The 27,585-nt window shown below is 43.6% G+C and overlaps 1 protein-coding gene across 2 annotated transcripts in view; it reads left to right on the top strand.

Annotated features, from left to right (window-relative positions):
- Nucleotides 1–27,585, top strand: part of LOC308383691 (uncharacterized protein) — a 43,351-nt gene that overhangs the window by 5,612 nt on the left and 10,154 nt on the right. The window contains exons 10-66 of one of the 2 annotated variants that reach the window (XM_080861756.1): nucleotides 203–368; nucleotides 465–650; nucleotides 762–914; nucleotides 1,149–1,293; nucleotides 1,990–2,148; nucleotides 2,332–2,450; nucleotides 2,538–2,735; nucleotides 4,776–4,934; nucleotides 5,031–5,215; nucleotides 5,325–5,507; nucleotides 5,821–5,912; nucleotides 6,165–6,334; nucleotides 6,440–6,593; nucleotides 6,687–6,763; nucleotides 6,858–7,038; nucleotides 7,120–7,275; nucleotides 7,866–7,999; nucleotides 8,123–8,281; nucleotides 8,429–8,612; nucleotides 8,771–8,982; nucleotides 9,206–9,394; nucleotides 9,639–9,781; nucleotides 9,868–10,027; nucleotides 10,126–10,209; nucleotides 11,328–11,465; nucleotides 11,657–11,773; nucleotides 11,873–11,965; nucleotides 12,107–12,321; nucleotides 12,458–12,651; nucleotides 12,740–12,994; nucleotides 13,090–13,319; nucleotides 13,470–13,634; nucleotides 14,615–14,692; nucleotides 16,711–17,079; nucleotides 17,428–17,781; nucleotides 17,933–18,268; nucleotides 18,343–18,474; nucleotides 18,561–18,713; nucleotides 19,010–19,126; nucleotides 19,221–19,394; nucleotides 19,515–19,719; nucleotides 20,041–20,195; nucleotides 20,287–20,399; nucleotides 20,506–20,587; nucleotides 20,752–20,889; nucleotides 21,254–21,416; nucleotides 21,558–21,673; nucleotides 21,889–22,035; nucleotides 22,541–22,654; nucleotides 22,837–22,953; nucleotides 23,042–23,200; nucleotides 23,470–23,631; nucleotides 24,086–24,248; nucleotides 24,337–24,524; nucleotides 24,612–24,704; nucleotides 24,871–25,075; nucleotides 25,467–25,633. In XM_080861756.1, coding sequence (XP_080717882.1) covers nucleotides 203–368; nucleotides 465–650; nucleotides 762–914; nucleotides 1,149–1,293; nucleotides 1,990–2,148; nucleotides 2,332–2,450; nucleotides 2,538–2,735; nucleotides 4,776–4,934; nucleotides 5,031–5,215; nucleotides 5,325–5,507; nucleotides 5,821–5,912; nucleotides 6,165–6,334; nucleotides 6,440–6,593; nucleotides 6,687–6,763; nucleotides 6,858–7,038; nucleotides 7,120–7,275; nucleotides 7,866–7,999; nucleotides 8,123–8,281; nucleotides 8,429–8,612; nucleotides 8,771–8,982; nucleotides 9,206–9,394; nucleotides 9,639–9,781; nucleotides 9,868–10,027; nucleotides 10,126–10,209; nucleotides 11,328–11,465; nucleotides 11,657–11,773; nucleotides 11,873–11,965; nucleotides 12,107–12,321; nucleotides 12,458–12,651; nucleotides 12,740–12,994; nucleotides 13,090–13,319; nucleotides 13,470–13,634; nucleotides 14,615–14,692; nucleotides 16,711–17,079; nucleotides 17,428–17,781; nucleotides 17,933–18,268; nucleotides 18,343–18,474; nucleotides 18,561–18,713; nucleotides 19,010–19,126; nucleotides 19,221–19,394; nucleotides 19,515–19,719; nucleotides 20,041–20,195; nucleotides 20,287–20,399; nucleotides 20,506–20,587; nucleotides 20,752–20,889; nucleotides 21,254–21,416; nucleotides 21,558–21,673; nucleotides 21,889–22,035; nucleotides 22,541–22,654; nucleotides 22,837–22,953; nucleotides 23,042–23,200; nucleotides 23,470–23,631; nucleotides 24,086–24,248; nucleotides 24,337–24,524; nucleotides 24,612–24,704; nucleotides 24,871–25,075; nucleotides 25,467–25,633 — 9,355 coding nt within the window. Of the gene's footprint in view, nucleotides 1–202; nucleotides 369–464; nucleotides 651–761; nucleotides 915–1,148; nucleotides 1,294–1,989; nucleotides 2,149–2,331; nucleotides 2,451–2,537; nucleotides 2,736–4,775; nucleotides 4,935–5,030; nucleotides 5,216–5,324; nucleotides 5,508–5,820; nucleotides 5,913–6,164; nucleotides 6,335–6,439; nucleotides 6,594–6,686; nucleotides 6,764–6,857; nucleotides 7,039–7,119; nucleotides 7,276–7,865; nucleotides 8,000–8,122; nucleotides 8,282–8,428; nucleotides 8,613–8,770; nucleotides 8,983–9,205; nucleotides 9,395–9,638; nucleotides 9,782–9,867; nucleotides 10,028–10,125; nucleotides 10,210–11,327; nucleotides 11,466–11,656; nucleotides 11,774–11,872; nucleotides 11,966–12,106; nucleotides 12,322–12,457; nucleotides 12,652–12,739; nucleotides 12,995–13,089; nucleotides 13,320–13,469; nucleotides 13,635–14,614; nucleotides 14,693–16,710; nucleotides 17,080–17,427; nucleotides 17,782–17,932; nucleotides 18,269–18,342; nucleotides 18,475–18,560; nucleotides 18,714–19,009; nucleotides 19,127–19,220; nucleotides 19,395–19,514; nucleotides 19,720–20,040; nucleotides 20,196–20,286; nucleotides 20,400–20,505; nucleotides 20,588–20,751; nucleotides 20,890–21,253; nucleotides 21,417–21,557; nucleotides 21,674–21,888; nucleotides 22,036–22,540; nucleotides 22,655–22,836; nucleotides 22,954–23,041; nucleotides 23,201–23,469; nucleotides 23,632–24,085; nucleotides 24,249–24,336; nucleotides 24,525–24,611; nucleotides 24,705–24,870; nucleotides 25,076–25,445; nucleotides 25,634–27,585 lie in introns of both variants that reach the window. The other variant, XM_080861755.1, reaches the window with a different exon arrangement.

Genomic DNA, 27,585 nt, shown 5'->3' with positions numbered 1-27,585 from the left:
AATACTATGCTGTATTGATTTTTTTTGTCACACTCCTAATTTGTGAAATGTGAAATTTGGAACTTTGTGAGGAAGAATAATAAAAATGATGACCTAAAATATTTTGGTGCCCAGTGAAATGTCCAGTTAGTTATAGCTTAAGTTAAAATAATCAGGTATATATGAGCAGTTTGATACTGATGTTGATTAATTGTTTGGACAGGCAGCCGCTGTTGGATGCACTGCCGGCATGTGGATCTGAAAACTGCATCATATTACTGACTGACCTGATGAGGAACAAAGAGGTGGAAGAAGAGCAGGCTCTCTCTCTCCTTACCACAATAGCCCTCATCCCTCATCCTTCGTCAAAGATCATCTCCTCCATCAATGTAGGAACCTTCTGATGACACTCATGATGACCTAAGTCTCTCATCAAAACTCACATGAAATAGGTTAGTTACCCAGATGTCTGCTCTTTGTGTTAGGCTTTAACAGAGCTCCCAGAGCTGCGGTCCAAGACTCTGTTGGCTGGATCATCTCTAGTCTATCAGTTGTGCCGGAGGTCTCAAAACTCCTGCACTGAGCTTTCTCAGGTACAGACCTTTATGCAGATCCTTGAGAAAACCCTTCAGGAGGGCTGTGAAGGAGAAGAACCCACTCAGGTGCAAGAGGTATAATGCAGTGACCTAGAACTTCATCTCACTCTCCATTTAATGCACAATGAATTGTGAGAGGATTTACATAAACAATGCCCAATTTGCATTTATTATGTTGCCCACCAGGTTCTTTATGCTTTAAAATCAGTGGGAAACACTGGTGTGTCTGCTTCTGCCTTCATTCCCCTGCTAAGCCGTTGCATGCTGAGCTCCTCAGCAGCCCTGCAGCTTAGGCTTGCTGCAATCCATGCCTTCAGACGCTTTCCCTGCTCAGCTGATGTGAGTTAATTCAGAGTTAATATTTAAGCCAGCAGTTGAATAAAATTGTGCTAAAAGATCATAAGAAACCACCCTTGGTGTTCTTTATGCTCACCATATTCTTAGACAAGCCTTCATGAGCTGTATGGTTAAGTGAGGCGATAATCAATTCCCTGTGAGCTGAGGTGGAGATGACAAGGTGAGGAGGTGAATAGGAGCCGAACGTCAGTACTGACAGAGATTTCCTTCCCTCAGAGGTCTGTGCTGTTGCAGCTGTACAGCTCTTCCCAGGAGGATACTGAGGTCAGAATCGCCGCATACCAGCAGCTCATGCGTTGCTCTGACCTGGATGTGTTTGAAGTGGTGAAGATGACCCTGAGGAGTGAGACTTCCAGTCAAGGTGGGGTTTGTGGAAGAGATGGCCGTAACAGCTTCTGCTATCAGAAATGTTTAATGGTGGAAAACAGGAAAATAGTGAAGTGCTGGACAAACAGCAGAATATTTGGTGGTCACTAAATCTCAGAATATTTCTTAGATATTCTCTGAATATAAATATTAGATCATATTTATCAATTTCCATATATCACATTAATACTGTATTCTTGAAAAAAGCTGTTTCATGTGGGAACCAAAGAATGAAGTTTTCAGCAGTGTGATCTACTCCCATCCCGAAGCAGTAAAGTCTGGGTCTGACCATTAAATGAAGATGCAGGTTAAAGAACTGTGAAGCATTTGTTTCTGAAACCAGAGACTCCGATGCACTTATCTTCCTGCTGAGCTGGACAAGTGGCGAGGGTCACAACTTCTCTTAGAGACAGTTTTCACAGTTCTGTGAAGAAACTGTTACATATAAAAAATAATTTTTTGAACATTCTGTCAAAAAACAAAACAAAGTCATTTAGATATAACCCCAAACTCTTGAGTGATGGCACAGATTGAATTCCTTTCTGTGTATCTTAGAGGCGCATGTTTGATTTATGTTTATTTGCTAGGATTTGTTAAGGAATGTAAGGGAATGCAATAATGTTTCAGACTTTTACTCGGCTTGTCTGTGACCTGGCATGTCTTGAGCTCTTCCCTTATTCTATTTCTCTAGTGGGCTCATTCGTGTGGAGTCACCTGACTAATGTCCTGAGGAGCGAGGACCCCGCAAAGCAAGCCCTCATTGAGTCGCTGCCCGACGACATTATCAGCAGAGATTTTGAAGCCGAGTTTTTAAAATATTCCTCCTATTCAGACTATACTGTCTCATCAGGTATTTCAATTTTAAAACTGTAACTCATTTTCATATATCTGCACGATACACTTCAGATTTGGAAGCAAATAAAATGAGGTGCTGAGCAGTGTCACTATACCAGGAGGGTGATAATGCATTTAAAGGTGCACAAATATATGTCTTCTTATATTACTTTATTTTCTTCTTTTGTATTTGTTTTAGCCGTCGGAATCAAGAATGTGGAAACATCTTTAATTTTCTCCCCAAAATCATTTCTACCAAGATCTGCTTCTGCCAACTTGACCGTGTATTTTCATGGCAGAGCCCACAACCTTCTAGAGGTGAGTTTAATGCACATCTTATCTTTTACACTTTACGGTCTTGAAAAGTGATATTTCGAACGACTATATTTTGTTCCCTGACTTTAGGTGGATCTTCATGTTGAAAATGCTGAACCATTTTTAAAGAGCATCTTTGGGCAGCAGCAGACAGAGAGAGAAAACACAGCTCAAAGTGGAAAGCACGAGGCCAGGAGCACAGGGAGAAAGACGGATGATGGGTGTAGAGGAGAAAAAGAGACGTGTTTATCGAGCACGGACTGCTACCTGAACCAGGCCCGAGAAATGGTGAGGTCAAACTGTTAGTTTAGAGGTGTAAGTCATAACGTATGATCTGAGCTTGCTCAGGAAGATTTTTGTCTGAAATCCAAAGATACTCAGTTTATAAAAGCAGACCAATCAACTGTCAAACTCATCCCCTGACCCTTAATCAGTGGCAGGTCTACAGGACACTCTTCATACTCCCCGTACCTCTTTCCAGCTTTCAGTCTGTGTGTTTGCACTTGAAACGTTGTTGGTTGGTCCAACTAAAACATAAAACTTAGCACTAAAAACAAGGAAATTTGTGTTTGGTCGATTATTTCTTTGTTGTACTGATGCTTCTTAGCAATAAATCTTATATCATTGGAAAGCCTGTTTATCTGGCCTTAAATGGCGCCACATTCATAGGAAAACTTACAATTATGGGTTGAGCAACAGAGTCGAGTATGTAAACAGCTTATTCTGCTACTGGCTCTTGTTTATAGTGTTGGATGATTGAAGTATGAAGAAACAAGATATACTAGCAATTTAACAATTTATTCATTTAACAAACACGGGCCTCAGCAGCGTGTGGCGTATGGCATCCATCAGCATTTGTCACAGGGCAGCCAGTACATGTCACAGATACAGATACACCACATCCAAGTGCTGTATCCCATAAGTGTTGATGTTGAGCTCAGGACTGCAGACAGGCCATTCCATCCTCTCCACTCCAAAATTCTGCAGGTAGTCTCTGATAAACCAGCTCTGTGATGGGAAGCTTTGTCATCTTGCAGGATAAAGTTCAGTCCCAAACGCTGCACTTACTGGATTGAAAGAGAGCTGTCTGTCTCTAAACCCAGACAGCTTGAGGTTGCCCTATGGCACGGAGCTCTTTGTTCCAAATGTGGCACTAGTTAAGGGGAAATAAACAGGCTCTCCAACAGTATGAGATTTAGCATTAGTACAACAAAGAAATAATCAGCCAAACGCAGATGTCCGTAGTTTTTGTGCTAAACTTAAATATAGAGTCCAATGTAAAAGCTATCAATCATTCTGTAGTCTCCAGAAAAAGTGGAAATAATGAAGTGGTAATTTTAAATGAAATAAGGTGTATTCAGTAAATAAAAAAACAAAACAAAATGCTGGATGGATGGATGGATGGATGGATGGATGGATGGATGGATGGATGATGGATGGATAAATGGATGGATGGATGGATGATGGATGGATGGATGGATTGATGATGGATGGATGGATGGATGGATGGATGAATGGATGGATGGATGGATGGATGGATGGATGGATGGATGGATGGATTGATGATGGATGGATGGATGGATGGATGGATGGATGGATGAATGGATGGATGGATGGATTGATGATGGATGATGGATGGATGGATGGATGGATGGATGGATGGATGGATTGATGATGGATGGATGGATGGATGGATGGATGGATGGATGAATGGATGGATGGATGGATTGATGATGGATGATGGATGGATGGATGGATGGATGGATGGATGGATGGATGGATTGATGATGGATGGATGGATGGATGGATGGATGGATGGATGAATGGATGGATGGATGGATGGATTGATGATGGATGATGGATGGATGGATGATGGATGGATTGATGATGGATGAATGGATGGATGGATGGATGGATGGATTGATGATGGATGATGGATGGATGGATGGATGGATGGATGGATGGATTGATGACGGATGGATGGATGGATGGATGGATGGATGGATGGATTGATGATGGATGGATGGATGGATGGATGGATGGATGGATGGATGGATGGATGGATAAATGGATGGATGGATGGATGGATGGATGGATGGATGGATGGATTGATGACAGATGGATGGATGGATTGATGACGGATGGATGGATGGATGGATGGATGGATGGATGGATGGATGGATGGATGGATGGATTGATGATGGATGGATGGATGAATACAAAATATGAATATAAAAATTGTAGTATGAGAAAGTAATCACATTCACTGCCGGTGAGTCAGTAGCTCATATCTTTGTTACTTTATGGAGTTTTGGGGTGTTTTTGCAGTTGTCTGGAAGAAAGAAAATGGATGCGAACATGCCCAACTGCTGGGTCGGTGTGAAGGTGTTTGGGAATGAGCTCAGCATGTTCACATGTGAAGATCTCTACAATCAAATCAACCAGGTGTCGCTGAGCATGGCTGGACTGGCTGTCAGACTGCTCAAGGTGGGACCCCTGTTGTCATGTGTTATTACAGTCTGTTATCGCCGACTCTTTACCTCCCGTTATCGCCCTGATTGTCTCTTCCACTCTAACCTTCAGGGTCACGAGGTGCAGCTGAACCACAGATCCATGTTGATGACAGAGGAGCTGGCTTTGCCATCTCTGTCTGGTTTACCCATCAAACTGGGCGTCAACATGACCTCTCTTCTTTCACTGCATCTGAAAGGCAGAGTCAATTACAGGGATTATTCCCATTTCTCCCTGAATGGATACATCAAACCCAAGTACTTAAACGTTACCAAATGTCACATGGGCTCATCTTTCTTCACGGTCTGTTTTTTTTGGTTGTTTGTTTTTTAGTGTGTCAGGTGAAACTTGTCTGTTTGTTCTCAGTGCCTATGTGAGTCTCGCGGCCAGGATGGGGGTTGACGGAGCTCTGGGTCAGGCTGCGGTGGAGTGGGTGGCTGAGCTGAGGAGCTCCACGAATCTGGACGGCAGCATCCAGCTGCAGGAGGGGCAAGATTTCAGGGTCACGCTTAATACACCCGAGGACTTAATGGACATCTTCTCTCTCAGGTACACATTAAAAAATTTCCCCTAATAAATCCCCTGTTTTAATGAACGTGTGTGTTTTTGTGTGTATTTACTTAATCAAAATCCTTGTTAAGCATTAGGAGACAGTTTAGAGAGGGTTGAAGTGTATCGTGTGTATGATGCACTGTAAAATCTGTCAGAATTACAGGATGGACTCAGGATTCCAGCTGATTAATGGCATTACCGTAAAAATTATTTAAAAAACATGAAATACAACTAAAAATTTGTTATAGTTGCTTTGTTAAAATTTAAAGACGGGATTGAGAATGAGTGATGATCTTTTTTTTGTTCTTAGCTCGAGAGTGTTTCAGCTCAGCGGAGACCACAGAGAGGAGATAAAGGGGCCAAAGAGTCGAGTACAGAAGACCACCTGCACACCGAAAACCTGTGAGTTCTACAAAAGCGGTGCACTTTTATACGTGTGTGTGTGTGTGTTTGTGCGTGTGTGTGTAGTTTAATTAAGGAAGTGCACTTCACTCTCCTTTGTTCACAAAATCACAATCATATATTATATGTTTATAAAATTAATCTAAAGTTGTCTGATTCAGTTCATTAACTGCCTTTCTCTGATTATTGTACGTTATAATATTTAGTAAGTAATAGTTATAGTATTATAAGTACATGTCTGGTTCCCTGCAGGGTCCAAGATGGTGGGTTGGCAGCTGTGCTCCAACACCTCTTACCCATCCCTTGCCACAGGTGTTGCTTTCCTCCCCTCTGGACCAGTGCACCTCTCCTTCAGACTGCTGAAGCTGGACAGAGGCCTCCATTACTATCTGCTTGAGGCTGCTTATTCAGTACATCATCAGGTGCCAGACAGCATTAAGATATGCATGTGAAGCCCTTCCACTGAGTTTATTTTATCTGAATAAAGCTGATTTTGTTATTTAGTCTCACAGTGGTTTGTGTTTCAGAGAGGGACCTGGCTTCCCAGGGAGGCCTCCATCCACCTCCTGCTAGCCACTCCTCAGTCCTCCATCCCAAGAGACATGTCTCTGGATCTGGCCTTCAGCCCTCGCAGACTGCTGCTGAAGATCATTCATCCTCTGAAAAGCATCCATATACATGGTCGGCCAGACGAACAAGCTAAGACCACACCCGGTGTTTGGATACATTTATGAAAATGTGTTTTGTCCTGTTTTTTTTGTGTTTTTGTTGCAGGTCAACTTGAGCAAGAGAGGAACACTAAGTCAGCAAAGCTGGAGCTCATGATTGATGGTGTTCATCATTACATCATGGTAAATATTGTTCTCAAGTTTTCAAAAATACATTCGATCAGTTTTATCTTAAATAATTTCCCAGTTCTAAAAACATGTATATCATCCACTGCAGGGTTTGATGGACACCCAGACCTTCCTGTCGGAGCAGAGGACTCGCTACCACCTTGAAGCCAAGATGGCCCCCGATCGACATCCCATGATCCTCTCTGCTAATATAACTCGTGGGCTGGGGGGCAAAACAAGCTTTTCTGCCACTGTGAAAAATGTCTTCAGAGAGCCTGCATCACTGTTGGGTACTTTTATAGTTGTCTCTAAAATCTCTGCTACAATAGACAGTAGACAGCAGAAAACATGCAAGTGATATGTGCTTTTAGTGGCCCTGGAACGCAGGCGGGATGGCAGCAGCAAGCAGTACTCTGTGGAGGCGGAGCTCCTCCTACCTGGTGTAGTCGGCAGCAAGACGCTCGGGGTGATGGAGCAGAGGGGCTCACTGTGGAGCTCTGTGCTCAGGCTCAAGTATGGTTTGGGAGGTGAGGTTTCGTTTGCAGATGGTACAGGACACTTCAAACTGTTTATACCCCAAAACACACAGTCTTTTAAAAACAGGAATATCTACTTTCATCAAAAGTTAACAAATATCGCAGATACGCCGCTTTTTAAAGCTTTGTTTTTATACTGTTTAGATTGATTTGTAATGTGTTTGGTAGCGTTCATGTGCCTGACGTTTTTTCTGCAAACACAATAGCCCAAACAGTTTTGAATGAATTGTGATCAAACTTTGTAGGTGTGCAGAGTGGAGTCATATTAACAATCCATTCAAATTTGGCTAACATCCACCCAAGCCTTCGACGTCAACTCAATGACTTATTGGTCAAAAATTGACAAAAAGCTTCTAACTTACAAACTATGATTCTTACAAGAGTAAGAAAATACCATATAAAGATTTAAAACGTCATGTCACATTTGACCTTTGACCTCTCCATCAAGCTCAATAGATTGATCTCAAGGTCAAAATGATAATAATGCTATATAGAGCTATTTAAAAGCAGGAAGTAGTTCTTATCAATACAATATGTCTGACAGGTCATCACTTTCCTATTTTATTTGGGCTTCCCTGCAGTTGATGCTCGCCACCTCCATCAGGAGTGCTACACATCTCAGAGAGTGAGGAGCGAGAGGGATGCAAACCTCACATACATCATGAGAGCCGATCATGAATTCTACTGCACCAGCACCGCTCCTATTAACCATAAGGTACCCGCAGACACATTTAATTTGAAGCCGCTCTGCTTCATGTATTACAAACAGCATAAGCTGGCGGCGCAAGTTATCTCCGGGTGATTGAAAGCATTCCGGTTGTTTGTGCGTCCTTCTCAGATCCACCTCAGGCATGAGGAAAGCTTGAGCCATGTTAAATCATCTTTGGATATTAGCTACGGCAAACACTGGGATGAGATAAACAACAAACACACGCTTCTCCTGAGCCAGTCTTTCAAAAACCAGTCCACAGAGAATCACACCCACTACACTCTGGAGGTAACCCGACCTGAATTCAGAGCTTCCCGTTCTCTCTGTTAGCCCGGGGGAGGCTTTTTATCCCAGATGACTTCCAAAGCAGCAGATTAATATTTTCTGTGGTCAGAATTAATACGGCTACCTTCCCTTTCCTTAATCTTATTCCAGTTCAATCTCCAGGCACCGGAGAAAAACATGAACTACAGGACTCAGCTGCTACACTCTCACCTGACACAGCAAGGCTCTGAGAGAAGCACTCATTTAAAAATCAATTACAACAATCTGATGCCACTGGTGGCTGGATTACACTGGAAAAACCCTCCTAAAGATGCCCTGCACAAGATATGGGAGGGTAAAAACAACTCACAGCCATCTTACATTACAGCATGCTTAAGGTCCACTTTCTCTTTTCATATTCCTACGTTATATTTCTTTGATATACTAAATTATTTTTTAAAGTTTGCAGGAAGTTGACTATCAGGATTACTTATTTTTCTTATTATCGTTTAGGATCGTTTAATATGGACACACCATGGCTGTACATTTACACTGCACATAAGTTAAACCAGCTGCAGAGCCAAACGCTGCAGCTGACCTCTGAGCTGACAGCCAGCAAGTGGCTGACCATCCGTAACCTGGTCCTGGAGGGTTTTTACAAGGACAGGGGGAGAGAGAAGGAGGCCCGATTGGAGCTCTACACGTCAGCAATCACCTACATCCAAGTAAGGAGAGAATAAAGTGCTCTGCCTGAATATCACCATTTAGTTATTAATCAAATAAAAATAGATTTTTGAATTTGTGGGTTAAAAAAAGTGTTCAAGGCGACGCTTAAATAAAATCACTTCCACACTGGAGTGAAGTAATTATAAAGATAAAAAAAAATATTGTGTGTTTATGAAAACTCCACCTTTAAAAACACACGCCTCTTCCTCTGCCCTGCCTCAGGCGTGGGGCTGGGGTTTGCTGGGGAAGCGGAGTGTGAAGGCCTCGTGCTCCTTGAGCTCGCTGTGGACTCCTCCCCTCCAAGGAGACATTTCTCTGGAGGCCTCTAAATTCAGCCACACCCTGCAAATGGCCTCCACCTATGGCAAGCAAAATGTAACCCTCGCTGCTGCCCTGACCGCTGCTGATAAGGTGGGTGGAGACGCTGGGCTGCTTTTGTGGTTTGGGCGTGTTAAATGTGTGTTTAATTATAGAATGAAGCCATCATATTGTGTTGATTGTAAAAGTCTGAGATCACAACAAGCATGAGAGATAACCCGTAACCACCAACTGTATTTAAAAGGCCAAAATCGCACATTTTGATAGCGTAGGGCCTGAAAAGGTTAAAGGTTGTGCTGTAGTAACAAATCTGCCCTTTCATTTGGATGTGATGAAGAATTTGAAAAAGAGGCAAGGGATTCTGAAGATGACCTACACAAATCCAAAGAGTCTACCCACTGAAGTGGAGCTCGAGGGAGTAGTAGAGGAGCTGAAGAACGACAAAAGGATGTATAAGAAAACTGCCATGCTCCAGCTCAGGTCTGTGCCGTAACTTACAGATTACAGATATTTTGAGAAATGACCGCAAGAACATTGCTGACTTTAATAGTCTCCTTCTTGCACAGACAGCCCTTCCAGACCTTTCCTCCAACTCTCCTCCTCCGGGAGACTTTCACCGTCGACCTCCTCAATGGCCTCTACGTCCTAGAGTCCAAAGCTGGTTTCAGTGACAACAGAGAGGTCGTCCACACCCTGACCCTGGGCTACCGACCACCGAGCCCTTTTGTAAGTGCTGTGTAAGCTAATAATTCACCTGGGCATTTGAAAGAGTGAAGTGGGCTGTAAACAGTGATCCTCATCTTTAAATGTGATCTCATATGTAGGTTTGTTCTGCACTCATCCACCCTTTCAGCGCCGACGCTATTCCATCAGACTCGGAAATCTGTGTGACCGTAACCAGCAACCAGGTAACCTGCCAACCTTTAAAGGAAAAAAACAAGATCTAACATAGAGGGTAATCAGCTGAACCCCAAGAGAAGGCCCATTGTCTGTGACTCCAATGGGTCCATCACTGCAAGCGCTCCACACTTTAGCATAATTGGTAAATCAAGATCTGAAATGATGAGTGAAAGATTATGTGACATTTAAATTTTTCTGTCATGTGACTGTAACTGGCAATGTGAAATTTTTGCAAACACTTGATTAAGATAACTTTAGAAAGAGAACAAGAGAGCATATTACTCCCATAGTAGCCTCTCTTCATTGGCTCCCTCTTAAATCCAGAAATTGGCTTAAAATCCTCTCCTCACATAAAAGGTCTCAAATAATCAGGCCCATCTTAAAGACCTCATAGTACCACGTAACCTCAACAGAGCACTTTGTTCTCAGACTGTTGGCTGACTTGTTGTTCATAGGATATTTTAAAAGTATCCTAGCCCCTTTAGGCGCCTCTTCTATAGAGCCAGCTCTCAGTTTGGATTCGTGACACAGACGCTGTCTCTGCTTTTAAGATTAGGCTTAAAAGGTTCCTTTTTGATCTGCCTCTGAATCCTTGATTTGTTGTGCTGCAGTCTGAGACTATTGAGCATTTCTTTTTTCACTCACTATGTTTTTAAATCCCTCTTTACGTTTAATTATTAGTTACTATTAATCTCTGGGTCTCTTCAATGATGTATGTGTTGTTCTCGCTCTCTCAGCACTCTTTTTCCCCCCTCACCCTCAGCTGCCCCTCCCTGAGGTTTCTTACTGTTAAAAGGGAGTTTTTCCTTCCCACTCTCTCCCCATATGCTTGGTCATAAGGAGTCATCTTATTGTTGGGGTTTTCTTTCTAATACTGTAGTGTTTACCTCACAATATAAAACACCTTGAGGTAACTGTTATTGTGATTTGGCGCTGTATGAATAAACTGAACTGAACTGATTGTATTTGGTATTTTTTAACTTTATCCAGTATCTTTTGAAACACAAGTGCCTGAAATATATAAGTTTGGCAATTGTGCCAAGAATAGTGTAGATGGATAATAGTGGAACATACTGGCAACATTGACGTATTAGATGTTGTTTCGGTTTTGTGCACTCTTCTTCAGAACCAGAGAAATATACAAGGGAGGTTACGAGTTGGAAGCAAGGAGAGACTGACTTTCTCAGGGCAGCTTCAGCTGAACCCTACGCATTCAACTCACCAAGCAATAAAAGTTAAAGGCAACTTTTTCCATCAGCTCCAGGTAAGCGGGCTTCGCTCTATCCTCAGAAAAGTGTTTAGGTTAAAGAGCCGCGTTTATGTGCATGATGCACTGGATGGTGACCGCAGTCAGCAGTGCAGTAAATGATGTACGTCTGCTGCTGACAGTGAACGGTGTGGTTTACAGTAACGAGGCCAAAGTTATGACCGGTTAATCTGTTATTGCTTTTACAGCTGCAGCTCCCCTCCTCTGCTTTAATAGAGGGAGATGTACTTTGGACCCCAAAAAGCAACAATGACTTTGATTACCAGGCCAAAGGGAAACTAAGAATAGAGCGGCAAGAGTGCCAGGTGAGTAAAGCAAACACCTTGTGCATTTGATGAGCCGACATTTTTTAATTAATTTCTGGTTTCTAAGGCTTTCGTGTTTGTTTTTGAAATTCCTGTCAGCTTTCTGTGCAGCTGAATGGAACATCAGGCAGAGTTGGTCTGTATTCATCTCTTCGTCATCCCTTCAAATCAAAGATTCCCAAAACATTGGAGGTGGGCTGATTTGCATTATTTTTCCTTTAGCGTTCTAAAAATACACATGTTAAGATCTTGCAAAAAATTCAGGTTATGTGAAACATTTTCATTTTGGGGTATTAGTTCAGTCGATGTACTGTTTGACCTGTCAATATGAAGGCGTCTGCAGACATGTCCATGGTGACTGGCAAAGGGAGCAGCTCGGTGCATGTGAGGGCTGACGGGAAGGACAAGCTGAAGCTGAATGCGGACATGTCCCACTACATGCAGACGGGAGACAGAGCTGTAGGGCTGAGGCTGAACTTATCCCAGAGCCTGCTACCTACAGCCACGGATCTACATGTAAACATAGCAGGGAACGTGTCCTCAGACAGGTTTGTCTGTTATGTTATTTTAAAAAAGCCTTTAGTCTAGTCCTCAGTCACACAGTAACTAACTCTAAAAAAACCTGCTTTCTCTTATGGACCTTTGACCTCTTTTCCATGATCATCTTCCTCCTGTCTCCTCCAGTGTCTTTCTACGTGGCTCCTTCACACAGGGAATGCAGGCTCTGCTGGCCCAGCTCAAGGGGTCTTTAAAACACTCACAGGGGATCCAGATGGCTGTGACAGGGGACTTGAGGCACACGGTGACCAGCCTAGATTTCTTGCCTCCAGTCCTCGGGTTGGATGGAGCATTGGGGCAGTCTGACAGTTTAATCGAAGGTAGACCATAACTTGTGTCCTTTACTTTAAACTTGCCTTTGCCTGTAAAGCGTCACAAATGACGTGTAATGTATGCGTGTTGTTGCAGGACAGCTGAGAGTTAGATTGATGGAGACAGTGTACAGCGTGGAGCTGCGACACCAGCGAGATCCCGGAGCAGCTTTGGAAGGAGACGATGAAGAAGGGATGATGGAAAAGAGGTCCCACAGGACCCACGACTGGCTGTGTGTTTGGTCCGGGGAGGAGCATTTGTGTGTGAATGCAAGCCATCAGCAGGGGAATCAAGGCACAGGAGAGGTCTACACACGACTTTCTCACTCTTTCCATGTGCTGAGAGCCACAGGTGATCATTGCAATAGCCAAAGAATACATACGCAGCACTTTCTACACATGTATATATGTCCCTGTCTGTGAGTTTCCCTTGTCTTCTGAGTACAGGTGTACCTCCTAACAGTAGTCTTGAGGCTAAATGGGCCCAGGAAGGTGATGGATTATCAGTCCTGGGAGAGCTGCAGGTTGGACTTGAACGTCTTAGAGCGGAGTTTCATGGAGGCAGGACAGACCACACCAACCCCCAGTGGGTATTCTCCTCTAGGCTGCAGCACCAAGTCGAAGCCCTGCTTAAAAGAGGCCTGACACCCTCCTTTGAGGCTAAAGCGCATTACCAGGTGCAGGACTGTCCTTTATTTTTTAATTCTTGCCAAGAGCATAAAGTAGTCGGGAAGCAATTGCATTAATAAGTTCTCTTTCTCAGGATATACGGTGTATAGCTGTAGGCTGCTTTCCTTTATTCTTATATTTATTTTTCTCTCTCTTAGTCAGAAACAGAAGGACTGGACACAGGCTTGGTCCTTTACATGGAAGATGTGAGAGTTGCTGACATCCTTTTAAAAGTTGGATCAATAAATACAACACCTATTTTGGTAGTGTCTCTATGGCAACAGATGATGCTGCTCCAAGGACTCGTACCCACTTCCTTACAGGTATATTTATTTAACACCGTTTACACATGTACACTCACAGAATCGGGCTATCACTGTAAAAGGAAAACTGTGATTACTTCTTTGTACCTACCCATGATCTTTAAATATGTGAGCATCCAAAAGGTCGATGATCTATGAATCTATATTCAGAGAAAGATTACAGATACAATCATTTAAATTAATCTCAAAATGGATAAATGCAAAAAGGACACAGATATGGATCTGTGATCTTCACTTACATTGTTAGTTCCCTAAGATAAACAGGACCAGCTATCTGTCCATTTTCTTAACAGCTTGTCCGTGTTAGAGTAATGAAGGTGTTGGGGTGGAGCACATGCCTGATGGGTCACCGGGCCATTACAGGTTACTATAAAGAGAGAGACAGTCACAGCTAAGCCAAGTTTAGACTCACCGATTAACCCGACATGCAAATCTCCCGCTAAACGCTGCACCTCCGCTCGCTGTGTGACAACAGCACTTCTCCAGAAGCTTTTGAACCCATTAGTTCTTATTTGTTCCATGAATGAAAAAAGGTACAGTAAAACAAATCTTTGACGTGCCAGCAGACAGTTTTTGTTTCCACAGGAAAGAGCCAGACTGGCTGTCTGTAGCCCTTGTGCTGAGCTGCGCAGATGCTAGATGTATCTTTATGTGTGGAAGGATGAAAGATTGAAGGATTTTCTAGCCTCACTCTCAAAAACAAAGAGTGATTTTTTTTTTAATCAAATGGCAAATATTGTTGTATACAAGGCAAAAGTTTATTCTGTTACAACTAAGAGCACTCAGTGATCATTAGTGTCTTAAAAAACACAGAAATGCTGTTCAACACTAAACATATGTGTTCCATAACAAGGGCTCAGATTATTATGTTATGGCACTGCAATATTTTTATGTGGCTGGTCTAAAGTTCAGTGATTCCTCTTCCATCTCCTCCTTGAAACAAAAAACAAACTTTGCCAACGGGGGTTTTGTTTTCACAGATGAACTGCACAGGGGACGTCACCACAGACAGGCTCTCCGCTCACTGCTATGGAAATGTGGCAGACAGCCCGGTGGAGGTACGAGCCTTTCGCTCCTATAGACCACACAACAGGCTCTGCTATGGCCTCTCGCTTGCTCACTTAAGGCTTAGTGCTCATGCTAAAGCCTGTTACAGTTCCAGTGGCCGAAAGGAGCTCAGAGCTAACCTCACTCATTCTTCTGTGCTCTTACTTACATATTTGGGGGTTCCCACCACATCTGGTGTTAGGTTCCTCCTCCGGCCTGGCCCTGAGAGGTGGGTCCTGGGGATGGGGATAGTGGTCAGTCTGTGGAGAGCAGATTTGAATGTGGGACTGAGGTTGGAGAGACCTGGGCAGTATTGCTGGCACGGGCTTCTTGAGTATGGAACCCACAGTGCTACTCAAAAGGCTAGAGTGACAGGACGGATGAGCCTAGAAAGGTGGTGCCACATCTTGGGAGATGTTCGTGTAGTATGGGACTCTCTGAGATCCAGTCTAGTCGTGTCCCTTCGATGCACGGGGGTGGGGCGGCTGGTCTGGAGGCAGGTTAAAAGCATAGAGGGGGGTAGATCGCATAAAGCCTCTTTAACTGTGCATGCACAGGGAGGAAAAGATGGACTCAGAGGATCTCTGAGCCTTCAAAACCAGCATGACTTCCTCCAAGGCCTCTTGTCTGTATCCCTAAAGAACCATAAAGCTGAGCTGGGTTGGAGACTCCAGCACCAATGGGCCTACCTTGGAACAATCATCCCAAACAGATTGGACTGTCATGGCTCAGGTGAGCTTCTTGATACCTCCCTTGCTGGAAGCGCTCGAATCTCTGTCAACACCCGCTCTGCACAGATGAGGATCACTGCTGCCTGGGAGCCCTTCACCTCTTTCAGAGCTGTACTTCAGCAAAACCTGCTAGCTACTGCTCGTGTACCACAGGAGCTCACTGTTAGCATGGCGACCTCAGCAAGGCAAGCCCAGTTTGAGGTGGAAAGTGACGTGTGCTCCATGCTTCTCCTGACCAGTCAACACAGAGGGGGAACGAGCAGGAGGAGAGGGTGGATGCTTTTTGCCCGAGAGCGATGTGTCTTACTAAAGGTTAGAGAGGAAACAAGGAGCAGTTGAAGGAAACTTGTTTCCCACCTGAAGGAAAGCAAAAGAAACATCTTCACTTTGGAGATGACTCTTTGTTTTCCACTGCAGTGTGAGCTGCATTGAAAACACCAACAATGAATAAAAAAGCTCAGTGGCTTCAATGAATGGTAACTTTCTAAGGACTGGTCACTCACAGGGCAACATAAAGCTTTAGCTGTGAAAGTTAAATCTACCCCCATAAAATATGTTGCAGATATTTATAGTCCTCTTGGGATCTATTTTTGATTTGATCAATTTAACCTTTCCTCTAATGCTACCATCAACTGAAAAATAAAATGTAAAATTAGAGAAAAGGTGTATCCATGGGTACAATCATAGAGCAGTATATCCTGTGTATCCATTTAAAAAAACTGAAATTCCTATAGAATATAGTAAATTTAAAAAAAGACTTTTCTGTCATTTAATTTTGTAATCATTACTTAATTACATTTGGTGTGTCATGAATAGCCACTGGGAAGGCCTTATCAGCAATGATACGGATGTAAAACTTATAAAAACACAGTTAAAAGTCTGAATATCTGCCTTCCTTCACATTTTCCAAAGCTGTCCAGTGTGGCGGGATTGGAGTATTTGCCAGGCCGATTCTGGCCCCTCCGTCTTATGTTTGACACCCGTGGTCTAATCCTCTAGATATGACGTCCACCCTTCAATTAAACTCTGAGAGGCTTGCTGTACTTACACTGGGCTAATGAAATCCAGCAGATATCTGCCTTTTAGCTGAAATATTAAACCACCTAATCAAAACTTTGATGCAGCAAAGTATTTGCTCTTCTCAGTTCTGTGTCCATTTGAATATATTTAGGCTACATTGTTGGACTGAGATTTTAGGACTTTGCATACACCTCCTTGTATAATTCACATTTTTTTGTTATTAAATATTTGAACTGAAGGATTTCTATAAATGTAATCTTTTATTCCCTCCTCTGTAGGCTCTCCTGCCTCCACAGACCTCATTCAACGTCTCCATCACTCAGTCTGGCTGTTCCACAGATCTCAGCACTGTCCTGCAGGCTGAAGGAGCACAGAAAGGCAGTCTAAACCTGTCTCTAACTTGTGATCCTCAGCTTAGTCTCCGGGCATCTGTACAGCACTCAATTGAGCCAATAAAGAAGCTGCAATTTCCTACCCACGGAGAGCTATACCTAAACGTCTCAACTGCCCTTCTGCCTGGTGTGGAGGTCGGCCTGGAGGTCGGACGTTGTTTCTTTAGGGGTAACGTAGGGAAAGTCAAGGCTTCACAGACAGAGACTGAGCAGACTTCTTACACTGTTAATGTGAGCAGCTTCTGTCCTCTGCAGGTGAGTAAATCTGTCAGTTGTGTTTAATACAGCTCGTGGAAACCTAAACCAATATGTTGAAGTTGTTGAATCTCGCTGTCACCTTGTGGTGATACATACATACATGTTTCTTTCATCACAGTTAGAAGAACTGGAATTTCCTCTGTAACTCACTCATGTTTATGTTAATGTAGTCTCCATTGAAATACAGTTTCCAGCCCATTAGAAGATCAAACGCGAGCTTGTCATAGCAGCAGAGCAGAACAACTCCACTGATACAGCTACAAGCTTGTAAAGCTATAAAAACATTTTGAAGGGTATTCGTCTCTCAGAAGTAATGATTATGCTCCACCTGTGTTTGTGCCTTAGGGAATGAAACTCCCTGTGTCCCTGGCTCTGCGGGGCTTCCTCAAGGTTATTCCTTGCCAGCTGACTCTGTCCGCCTCTGTGAAGGCGGATAATCAGAACCTCTCTCTAGACATGAGCCAGTCCTGCAGGAGTCCAAACCTCTCTGGGGCCCTTACTCACTCCTTTCTCTGGTTGAGTGGTCAGGGTCTACCACAGATCATTTCTATGGATGCTAGTGCTCCTGAAGGCCCTGAACAGCCTGGAAGTCTCTTCATCAAAGTTGGGACGTGTCACATTAGAGCCACTCAAGTTGTGGAAACCAGAGGACGAACAGAGTGGCTACTGGCTCTGGAGTCTATGTGCCCTCTGTTACAGGTTGGATCTTTTGAATGATTAATAAATCATTTTTGGATTTTGAAAGCTGCATGAATTGCTTGTTTTTGATTTTTCTATCAATACAGTCAAAGACATATTAGAGAAAAAAGGAGTTTGACTGTTGCTCACAATGATTTTTTATTCATTAAAGGCTAATATAAATGGGTCAGTACAGCAGGATCCTCGGGGTATCTGGACACTCATGCTGGGCACTGATATGGAGGGCAGAAGGGGTTTTCTGAGGCTTAATGCAAGGGCCTGGCCAGAGCTCAGTGTGGATGGTGAACTCAGCCATGACCTTCCTGCTCTCAGAGATGTGCCTAGAAACAGCAGACTGAGACTAAGCACCAGGTCAGGAAAACTACGATTTGACGCCGAAGCCCTCGTTCAGATGGAGGAGTGTGCCGTCACAGCCAGTGGAGCTGTGATGTCCCAGCTGGGCCTGCAGGGGTCGCTGATGTATCACAACAACTGTACAATGATTCAGGTACATACTTAATGATGCACATAGAAAAGTATTACTCATCAGATCTTTAATTACTTCCTGTTTGTTTTTTATAGGAGTTAGGCAGTCCAGACAGGATGCAGGCCTCTGGGTCCCTGGTTGTGTCCTCAACATCTGCTGAATCCCAGCTCTCAATGGCGATCGACAACGCCAGGTTGCAAACTTTAGTGTTGATCAATAAAACCAAGGTGTGGGAATATGTCATAGAAATTCAGGAAGTCTCAGAAAGTTCATGGGACATAAAGATGTCTAATTACTTTTTCTTATGTTGAAGGACGAAAATGAAGCGACTCTTAATCTAAACCACTCTGTGCCCCTGTTGAAGAAGCTGGGTCTCCCGCTAAACGCTGCAGTGACAATGAATTCTGGGAGTCACAGGAATGGTTCACACTTTTACACATTCAACAGCAGTGCAGGAAATCAAATGGTGAGTCCAGAATGAACGCACAAAAACTGTTATTCAGGTGAAATCAAGGACAGCCATAGTGGCTCAAAGCTGCCAAAGACCCAACATATAGATTAATATACCTTTACTCGAAACATAAATAATATAAAACATATATATGGAGACAAAAACAACAGATTAAAGAAAATCAGAGAGCTCAGATGTTTATCTGTGTGTGGTGCTCAGGTGTTAGTGGAAGACAAATGATGAATTAAAATGTGGTATTTCTTTGAATTTTTATAAAAAGTGTTGCTGTTCACATTCTGAATTCTCTGCAGGTAAGTCATGCTGTGTCTGTGGCAAAGACGTCTGACACAGTGAGAGTAAACAGTCATTTTAGACACACAGTGAATTGTCTGAAGAAGCTGGGAGTCTCCGTCAACAACAGCATCCAGGTAGGAGACTAAAAAGGATACATGACCGTATATCACGGCACCTGATTTAACCGAGATGAGCGTGCACTAAACCCTGGATGGTGACTGTGTCCAGGTGGAGTTTGGTTCTGCTGAGGGGAAAGGCATGAGCTTACAGTCCCAGTTTGGTGGTCAGCTGGCAGGACTGAGGCTTAAGATGAAAAATGTTCCCATGACCAAAGAAATAAGAGGAACCATGTGGCACAGCTGGTCATGGCTACACGACAGAGGCCTGCCATCTAATATAGAGGTACCTACCTAATGGTTCTACATACAGACACAATGTTAACCAGAATCAGAACATCCTATTAATTCATGAGATGAATGACAAAAACAAGTTGCTTTCTTCTTTTACTTTCTTCTCTGCTAGGGTCTTTGCTCCATCCAAGGAACCTTCTCTCAGCATCGGTCCAGGGCTCAGCTCACTGTGGAGGGACACAAGCTGCTCACATCTGGCTTGAATTTCAGTGGCACCAATGGACATTTGTCTGTTCTCCTCTCCTACTCTCCTCCAGCTTTCAATCAAACAAGAACTCAATGCCATCTGGACGCCGTCCTCACTGCTCAGTTCAAAGGTCAGACAAAAAGTCGGGTTTAACGTTGTTCTTTTACTTTAGTCATCTATTTTATTTTAATCTTCATCCCAGTTTCATAATTTCATGCACTTCTTGCTTCGTATTTTCCCCGTTTGGCTGCTGACCGCTTTTGTCTTAAATCCTATCCATGAAGTGCAATACTGCACAGTGACCAGCAGATGTCAATCTTTTACTTCATAAATTGTTTTATGGCCGTACCTCCTCTCCTGCAGGAGCAAAAAGATGCTTTGGCTAAATGTTATTCTCATGAAGGTGTGAGGACTCAACCCTGAGGCAGTGATGCTCTGATATCCTCCGCAGGTCCTCTGAGGAGCGCCTTATTAGACATTCGAAGCCAGGATTGGAGGGTCAGAGCGGTGGGGGATGTTGGTGGTTGGGGCGCACATGGAGGAACTAAGGAGGCCAGAATCACACTGAAACAGACAGTACAGGGACAAGCCACTCCTGCTTTTCAGGTAAGGTCAGCACGCACCTTTAATCCCAACATCTTCGTTCTTCTGTGCTCGCAGTCTACTCTCATATTGTTATCGCTGAATGTTGTTGCAGGTGGAGGCCTGGGGAAGACTTACTGAGTCACAGCTGAGGTGCTCCATGGCTGTAAACCCTGAACTCAGCACCTCACTTGCACTCATTGTCCAGGGACACCATGTCCCTCATAGGTACTGTTAATACACATCAGTCACTCACTAATTAAAAAAAAATATTGTAAGTTGTCTTTGTGCACATTGTGCACACACTGAAAGTGATAGATGTCCTTTTGTTTAGCAAGGACCTGATGGTGAAGGTGGTCCAGAATATCCCCACAATGCTGGTCTACCTGCCTTCTCAGATCAATGTCCGAACGCAGGCGAGTTTTTCAGTTCTCAGAGGAGCTCCTTTTGCATTTAACTGGAGCTCAAATAGACACACACTCTGCAAAACACAATCTGTGCATCACTGTCCAAATCCTCTGTCAAATTACAAATGCACTGCTTTTGTTTGGCTATCCTTCTTCTCTCTTTCCGCCTCCAGTTGAACCACTCTCAGTCCACTGTGGTGGGATTGGTGGAGGTGATGTCAGGCAGGAGGAAGCTGTGGGCTGTTGGAGAGCTGGCAGCGATAGAGAGCGGATACAGGCAACTTCTAGAGGTCAAAAACTCGTACCCACAGGTATTTCTGAGCTTAAATGCCTCTTCACTAGGAATACAGTGTGTGCACAAGTTTACTTAAGAGTTTTATCAAGTCACTGGTTACAGACACTTTTCACTGGCAGTGATGGATGGTTGTGCTAGAGGGTTATCATATATTTGCGTCCTATTGTTTATAGACAATAATAATAAAAATAATAATGCAATGGCCTCTACGTTATCAGTGGATGCATTTCGCCTGATTTTGGGAACCATTAAAAAATAAAACTAATGAAAAAATTGACTTTCTGGGTCAAAATCTGAATGTTGTTTCAGTCCACACCCTCAACATGAACCCTCATGTGGAACATGAATGTTCCACATCCTAAATATGATTTGTTGTGTAGTTGAAGCCACTCCCCAGGACTGCTGCAGTGAGGACAGTGTACGAGGCTCGGAAATGGAGCTACCAAGTTCAGCAAGCTGCTGTGTGGGGAAGCCAGGAGTTCAGCTTGTCTGGTCTGTACTCTGCTCCACCAGCACTGGAGATGGGAAACCAGACAATCAGGGGTAACATTTAGTTTTTCAGCAATGCTTGATCTTCGTTGTTTTATCTGCAAAGGCCACGTTAGAACTTAAAGGGGAAAAAGTAAAAGATAAATCATGAAGCTAACTTAAGATGCTGAGTCTTTCTCTCGTCCCTGATGTTAGTTCAGATCACCTGCATCCCCCGTTTGACTAATTTGGATGTGAAGCTGGAGCGTTCGCTAAATGCAGGACTGGATAGTGTTTTGCTGGACTGGATGAGGCATGGACAACTGGAGCAGGTCAGACTGTACAAGCTGTGTCATTACGCGAAAAACGAAATTAAAACAACGTTGATTTCTCTCTGCTATTAGCTTTCCTTCCTCTTTAAACTCTAAAACTGTAACATAACCAAATGGAAATGTGTATGAAATGTATATGGTTATGACAGTAAAACACAGATCATTCAGGCATTAATAAACTGGATTTCTTTTCTGCATTATGGGGTCGTCTAAAGGTCAGAGTTCTGAGCTCGTGGAGTCGCTCGGAGGACATAAATACAACCAAACTGGAGCTGAAACATCCATTCACCTCTGCGCTCAGACACCTGTCGCTGCACACACTGACGCAAAGCTCACGCAGAGACCGACGCAGCAGCCACCAGGTACAACCGGAGCTTCACACAGTTGTCTTATATTTCGTCTGCGATATTGATTTCAATTCAATTTATTTTTATTTAGATAGCGCTGAATAACATAAACAGTCACCTCAAGGTGCTTTATAGTTTAAGGTAAAGACCCCACAATAATAGAGCGAAACCCCCATCATACAACCCCCTATGAGCAAATAATTGGCAACAGTGGGAAGAAAAAACTCCTTTTTAACAAAAACCTCCAGTAGAACCAGGGTGAAGGAGGGGCAGCAAACTGCTGCGACCAGTTAGGAGTGAGGGGAGAAAGACGGGACAGAAAACAAACTGTGGAAGAGAATCAGAGGTCAATAAAATGATGGATAAACACATAGACAGAATTGCAGTTACCCCTTCAGACTACAGATAAAAGATTTTTACCTAAAGTACTAATAAATGCCAATAAATGTATAAAAACTAACAATGATAGGGGTATAATGTTTGTGTGTGTGTGTGTGTGGGGGGGGGTATCTGTATACAGGCCCATTTGTCATGGGACGGTGTGGTCCCTGTCAACGTTTCTCTCAGCCTGAACAAACAGTGGCAAACCAACTCCAGCAGGGGGCAGGCATGCGCTCTGTTTACAGCCCAACAGGTTGGTAAATACTCCGCAAACCTCTCATGAGTCACCAGTCATGTGTGCAGAATAGTCAGGAAGTTTGTGCAGCATCAACTTACTTAATGTGTGTGTGTGTGTGTGTGTGTGTGTGTGTGTGTGTGTGTGTGTGTGTGTGTGTGTGTGTGTGTGTGTGTGTGTGTGTGTGTGTACGTGCACAGATGGCCGTGTCATCTGTAAAAGGATGTGTCTCAATGGCACATGAGGGGAACTCATTTTTCCAAAATGCAGAATTAAGATGGGACAGCAGGAGCCTGAAGCAAGGCATAAAGTACCAGGTAGTCAGTTTTATGCGCTGAAAGACGTTGACCTTATATGATAAAAGATCAATAAGAACATCTGTTTATGTTTTCTTGATGTTTCCAGAAAGCTCACCGGGGAATGCACAGCCTTCAGGTTAACGTTGGCCTGGACAGAGTCTCTCCAGCTCCCTGTCCCTCACACACACTACTGGCCAAAGTTCAAACCAACCTCAGGGACCGCTTAGAGCACATTGTGCTGCTGGGCCTCTGTCCTCTACAGCCTGTGAGTCCACACATCAGTTCTCACTGCTTTCTTTCTTTCCTCTTCATATTTGGAGACATTATAAATTGTTAAGAATAAGACTTGATGCGGCGATACTGCCGCACCTCATCACTTCTTGTGTTAAACTGGCCGTCTTTGGTCTCGTCGGGTCAAACAGTTTTGTGTTGAGCACTATATATATTCTTTGTTTCCCTTGAATGACCTGCAGAGTTTTTCACTTTCCTCATCTCCTTTCTTGAGCTCTTGTTAATTATCTCTTTGCCTCTCAGACTCTGTCGTGGTCAGGATCCCACAGAGTGAACTCAGGCGAGGAGCTGCTTTACACTCAGTCCCAGCTGGCAGTGACAGGGCGACCGTACCACTGCAGCTTCACCCTCGCCCTTACCAACTCCTCCACTCTTCACGGGACCAACATGTCTCTGTTCTCTGAGGTAAACAACTACAAGGACTTGGTGGGAAATTTAAAATAGTTCAAGTATTGTTAATTTCAACAAAGTTGGAAATTAAAAATACTTTTGTAAAATTGTTGCTGAATACATGACACGATTCACCTGCAGGACCTTTACAGCCCACTCTTGATATTTAATATTGTGAGAAATGGGCTTTTGTGCATATTTCTTTGAGAAGGCAAGAAAGGGCAAGTAGCTACACACACGCATACCGATTTCACTAAGCAAAATTTTGTATTACGACTGCTAAATTTGTACAAAAAAAGAAACGTGTTTCTTCTGTGGAGTTTGGAATCACTTCCTGCAGTCACTGCTGGTTCCTAACAGGGATTCCAGGAAATGATCGAAACATAGTGAGATATTCGACTAGCCTTCTTTTTGTAAGTCGGGGTCCTACTAATTCTAAACATGCCTACATTTGTTTCACGCTTTACAGTCTAGGATGGGTAATTGTAGTGTGGAAGTGAGGGGAAGTGCCCTGTCTCAAATCAAGGGGTCAGGTCTCCAGGTACAGGCCAGACTGGACGGCAGAGAGAAGATCTGGCTGAACGGTACAGTCGAGGGACGATGCCTGCAGACTACAGCCGGTCATATGAATGGTAAATGCAGAAGAACCTTAGCCATGCATTAATGCCAAAATATATCAAAATGAAATCAAATAAAATGAAATTGTCTCTGGCTGTGCAGGTCTAGGCCTCAGTGAGGATCTCACTGTAGCGGTATGTGTGGGTGTAAACCACAGTTTGACGCTAGATGTGCAGAAAAGAAGCGGCAGTGGCACATCCGAAACTCTGGGCAGAGTGTTTCTGGGAACAGCCAATCAGACGCTAATGCTGAGAGCAAGTGGCTGTTTGGAGAGTCTGACTGCAGCAGAGGTGTCGCTAATGGCATGAACACATCCCAGTGTTTGCTTTCATGTGAATGGCCTTTTTAAAAATTGGTTGTTTTCATTCGGTTCACAGCAACGGGCGGACTATTTGAGCTCTCAGATACAGATTAAACTTACGGAGAGAATCAGGGCTTTGCAGCGTCTCCTCGTAGACTTTAGAAGACAGGTAACCACACACACACACACACACACACACACACACACACACACACACACACACACACACACACACACACACACACACACACACACACTGGAATTCTTAATGTAATAACAGGAGCTTTCTTGGATTTAACTGCTGTGCTGTTTCTGTTAATCCCCCACCACTCCAGTCCAGAGACAGTCAGCTGCTGCAGGAGTTGAGCGCTCTGCCTCTCCATGTTTCACAGCAAGCAGAGGCTCTGCTGGGGAAGAAAGAAAAAGGCGTGCTGGCTCTGTGGCAGAGGAGCCCGCTGCGTCACTTCTTGACCGACAGCCTGCCACGCTTTCTGAATCTGCTGCAGCACGCCTCGCTGCTGGGTCAGCAGGAACTTAGGAGTGAGTGCGGAAAGACAGAAAGCTAACCAGAGCTTCAGGAATGATGCATTCCAGTTGTGTGTTCATGATTAATTTAGTTCTGGTGAATAAAGAGATGGCCTTTAGTTTTTGAGCGATTGCTGTGCCGTCACCAATTGAATTTCCTTAAGGAACTCCAAACATAAACTAATCTTCTCTCCCTTAACTTATTTACCGGAAGGAAGCATGAAAAGCATCTCTTCTGTCTCTCAAGGCATTATTTAGAAAATTTCTCTTCATCGATGTTCACATCTCTTTTTGTGGTCCCTCACAGTTTCCTGTGAGAGGTTCTGAAATATGTATGCTCATGTGAAACTGAAAACGTGTACCTCCATCCCTCGTTCGGCCTCAGGGCCGCTTACCACTCTGGCAGGTGTGTACCAGGATGTGAAGGGCCAGAGGCTGGAGGCGATGTGGAGGGAGGCTGTTCTGCAGTGGAATGACAAGCTGGTGGAGGTCCATCCTGCTCTGCTGGAGAACCCTCAGCTCAGACTGCTGTCAGAGGCCGGTGTCACCACGCTCAGCATCGCCCTGGATGTGGTGAGAAACTGCACTCTGGTGCCTTTTTAAATGTGCTCGATGTGGTCTTTGACTGGGTTAGACAAACTAAAAACCTTATCAAGGCTGTTGATAAGTGTCTGCCTTCAAATTAGATCAGACAGTTAGTTCCATAAGTTTTTGGACAGTGACAAATTAATTGTCCGCAATTGTAGATTTTGCTTCTGTGCACCACGACAGTAGATTTTAAACCAAATGATTGAAGTGCAGATTTTAGGTTTTTAAGGGGTTTAACGAAAGCATTCACTGTATAGGAGTTACAGCTATTTTTATACTACAGGTTTTCATTTTCAGAAGTTCCAAATTAATTGGACAAAACGAATATGATTTCAAATATAAAGATAGTTTTTAATATTTGGATATTCATCCTTCATACTGCCTGAGGTCTACAACCCATGGACATCATCAAATGTCGTGTTTCCTCCTCCCAAAATGCTCTGGCGGGCCTTTACTGCAGTTGCTGTTTGTTTGTTGGTCTCTGTGCATTCAGTTTGTATTTAAGAACTGAAAAGCAAACATTGAAGCATTGAGGTGAGTTGCCTGATTTGGCCACTGAAGAATATCTGAGCAGAGAGTGTAGCCCTGCACTATTCATCATTCATTTATCCTGTTTCTTCCATCAGCAGTCACATCATCAATAAACACCAGCGATCCATATCCACTGGCTACGGCGGTGTTTCTCTATCCATATGCTTCACATCATTAACTGTTTCTCTCCTTCTCCAGACTTTTCTCTTCACATCATTCTGGTACAAATTAAGCTTGGTTTCAACTATCAATTTTCTTTTATTTTTCCCATAAGTTGCCAGCTCACTTAGACATTTTCTGGCTGAAAACCCAAAGTCTGATCTGGCCTTCCCGTTCTTGAGTTTGTGTTGAGTGTAACCCCGCCGCATGATTCATGTGTCAGGTGTCTCTTGTTTGAAGGCTTTGACAATGATACAGCCGCCTCCTCCAGAGTTTTCTTGAATTGCTGTGATGGTTTTCCCGAGCCAAAAAAAGAATTCTGCAATCATCCACTTTAGTTGTCGTCTGCGGTCTCTCAGACCGTTTGGTGTCCAGTGCATTCCTTCTTTTAAAAAATGGACCAGATTTCATATTTGGCTATTCCCAAAGTCTTTTTTTCTCTTTGACAGGTTGATTTTGGGTTTTTGGTCTAATGATGGCCTGAATTATATCACTTTGAGCCTAATATTGAGAGTTCCAGTAAAAAAAATACCAAATATAAGTTCAACACTTGGATTCTTCAACCATCCATCTTCTTCCACTTATCCAACTCAGAATCATGGCAGGGCTGGAGTCTATCCCAGCTGTCACAGGGTGAGATGGGAAGTACATACTGGACAGGCTGCAAGTCTGTTATAGGGCTCGTACAGAGAGAAAGACAGCCATTTATGCCTACAGACAGTTTAGAATCACAGATTAACCTGGCATGCATGTGAACTGTGGGAGGAAGCTGGAATATTTGGAGAAAAACCACACAAGCATACGGAGATCATACAAACTACAAAAAAAGGTCCCAGCCAGTCAGAGGATTTGAACCCAGAAGCCTCTTGCTTTGAGGTACCAGTACTAACCACTGCACCGCTGTGCCACCCTCACTTGGTATCAGCTCCAGATACCCTGTCTTTGTTTGTCATGGGATCATAACGGAGCAGGCCTCACCTGGCCTTGAAACCGCCTGCCTGTCAAATGCCCAATTGGATTTGAGCCTTGAAATATTGGGGATAATGTATGAAACACGATGTAATTCCTAAACACTTGATGCAGCACTTTTGCTAAACACCCTGAATTAAATGTCTGAGTGAAAGTTTGCACTTCAATCACATCTTGATTGTTCGGTTTAGAATACACTTACATAAAACTCTGACTAAATACTTTCTCACCAAAATAAAATATGGTGAGAAATTTGTTAAATGCATATACACATATAT

Source organism: Rhamphochromis sp. 'chilingali', assembly GCF_963969265.1.
Source record: "Rhamphochromis sp. 'chilingali' genome assembly, chromosome: 16".
Taxonomy (NCBI): Eukaryota; Metazoa; Chordata; class Actinopteri; order Cichliformes; family Cichlidae; genus Rhamphochromis; species Rhamphochromis sp. 'chilingali'.
Note: the sequence above shows the minus strand (reverse complement) of the source record. Positions and strands in the feature narration are given on the sequence as shown.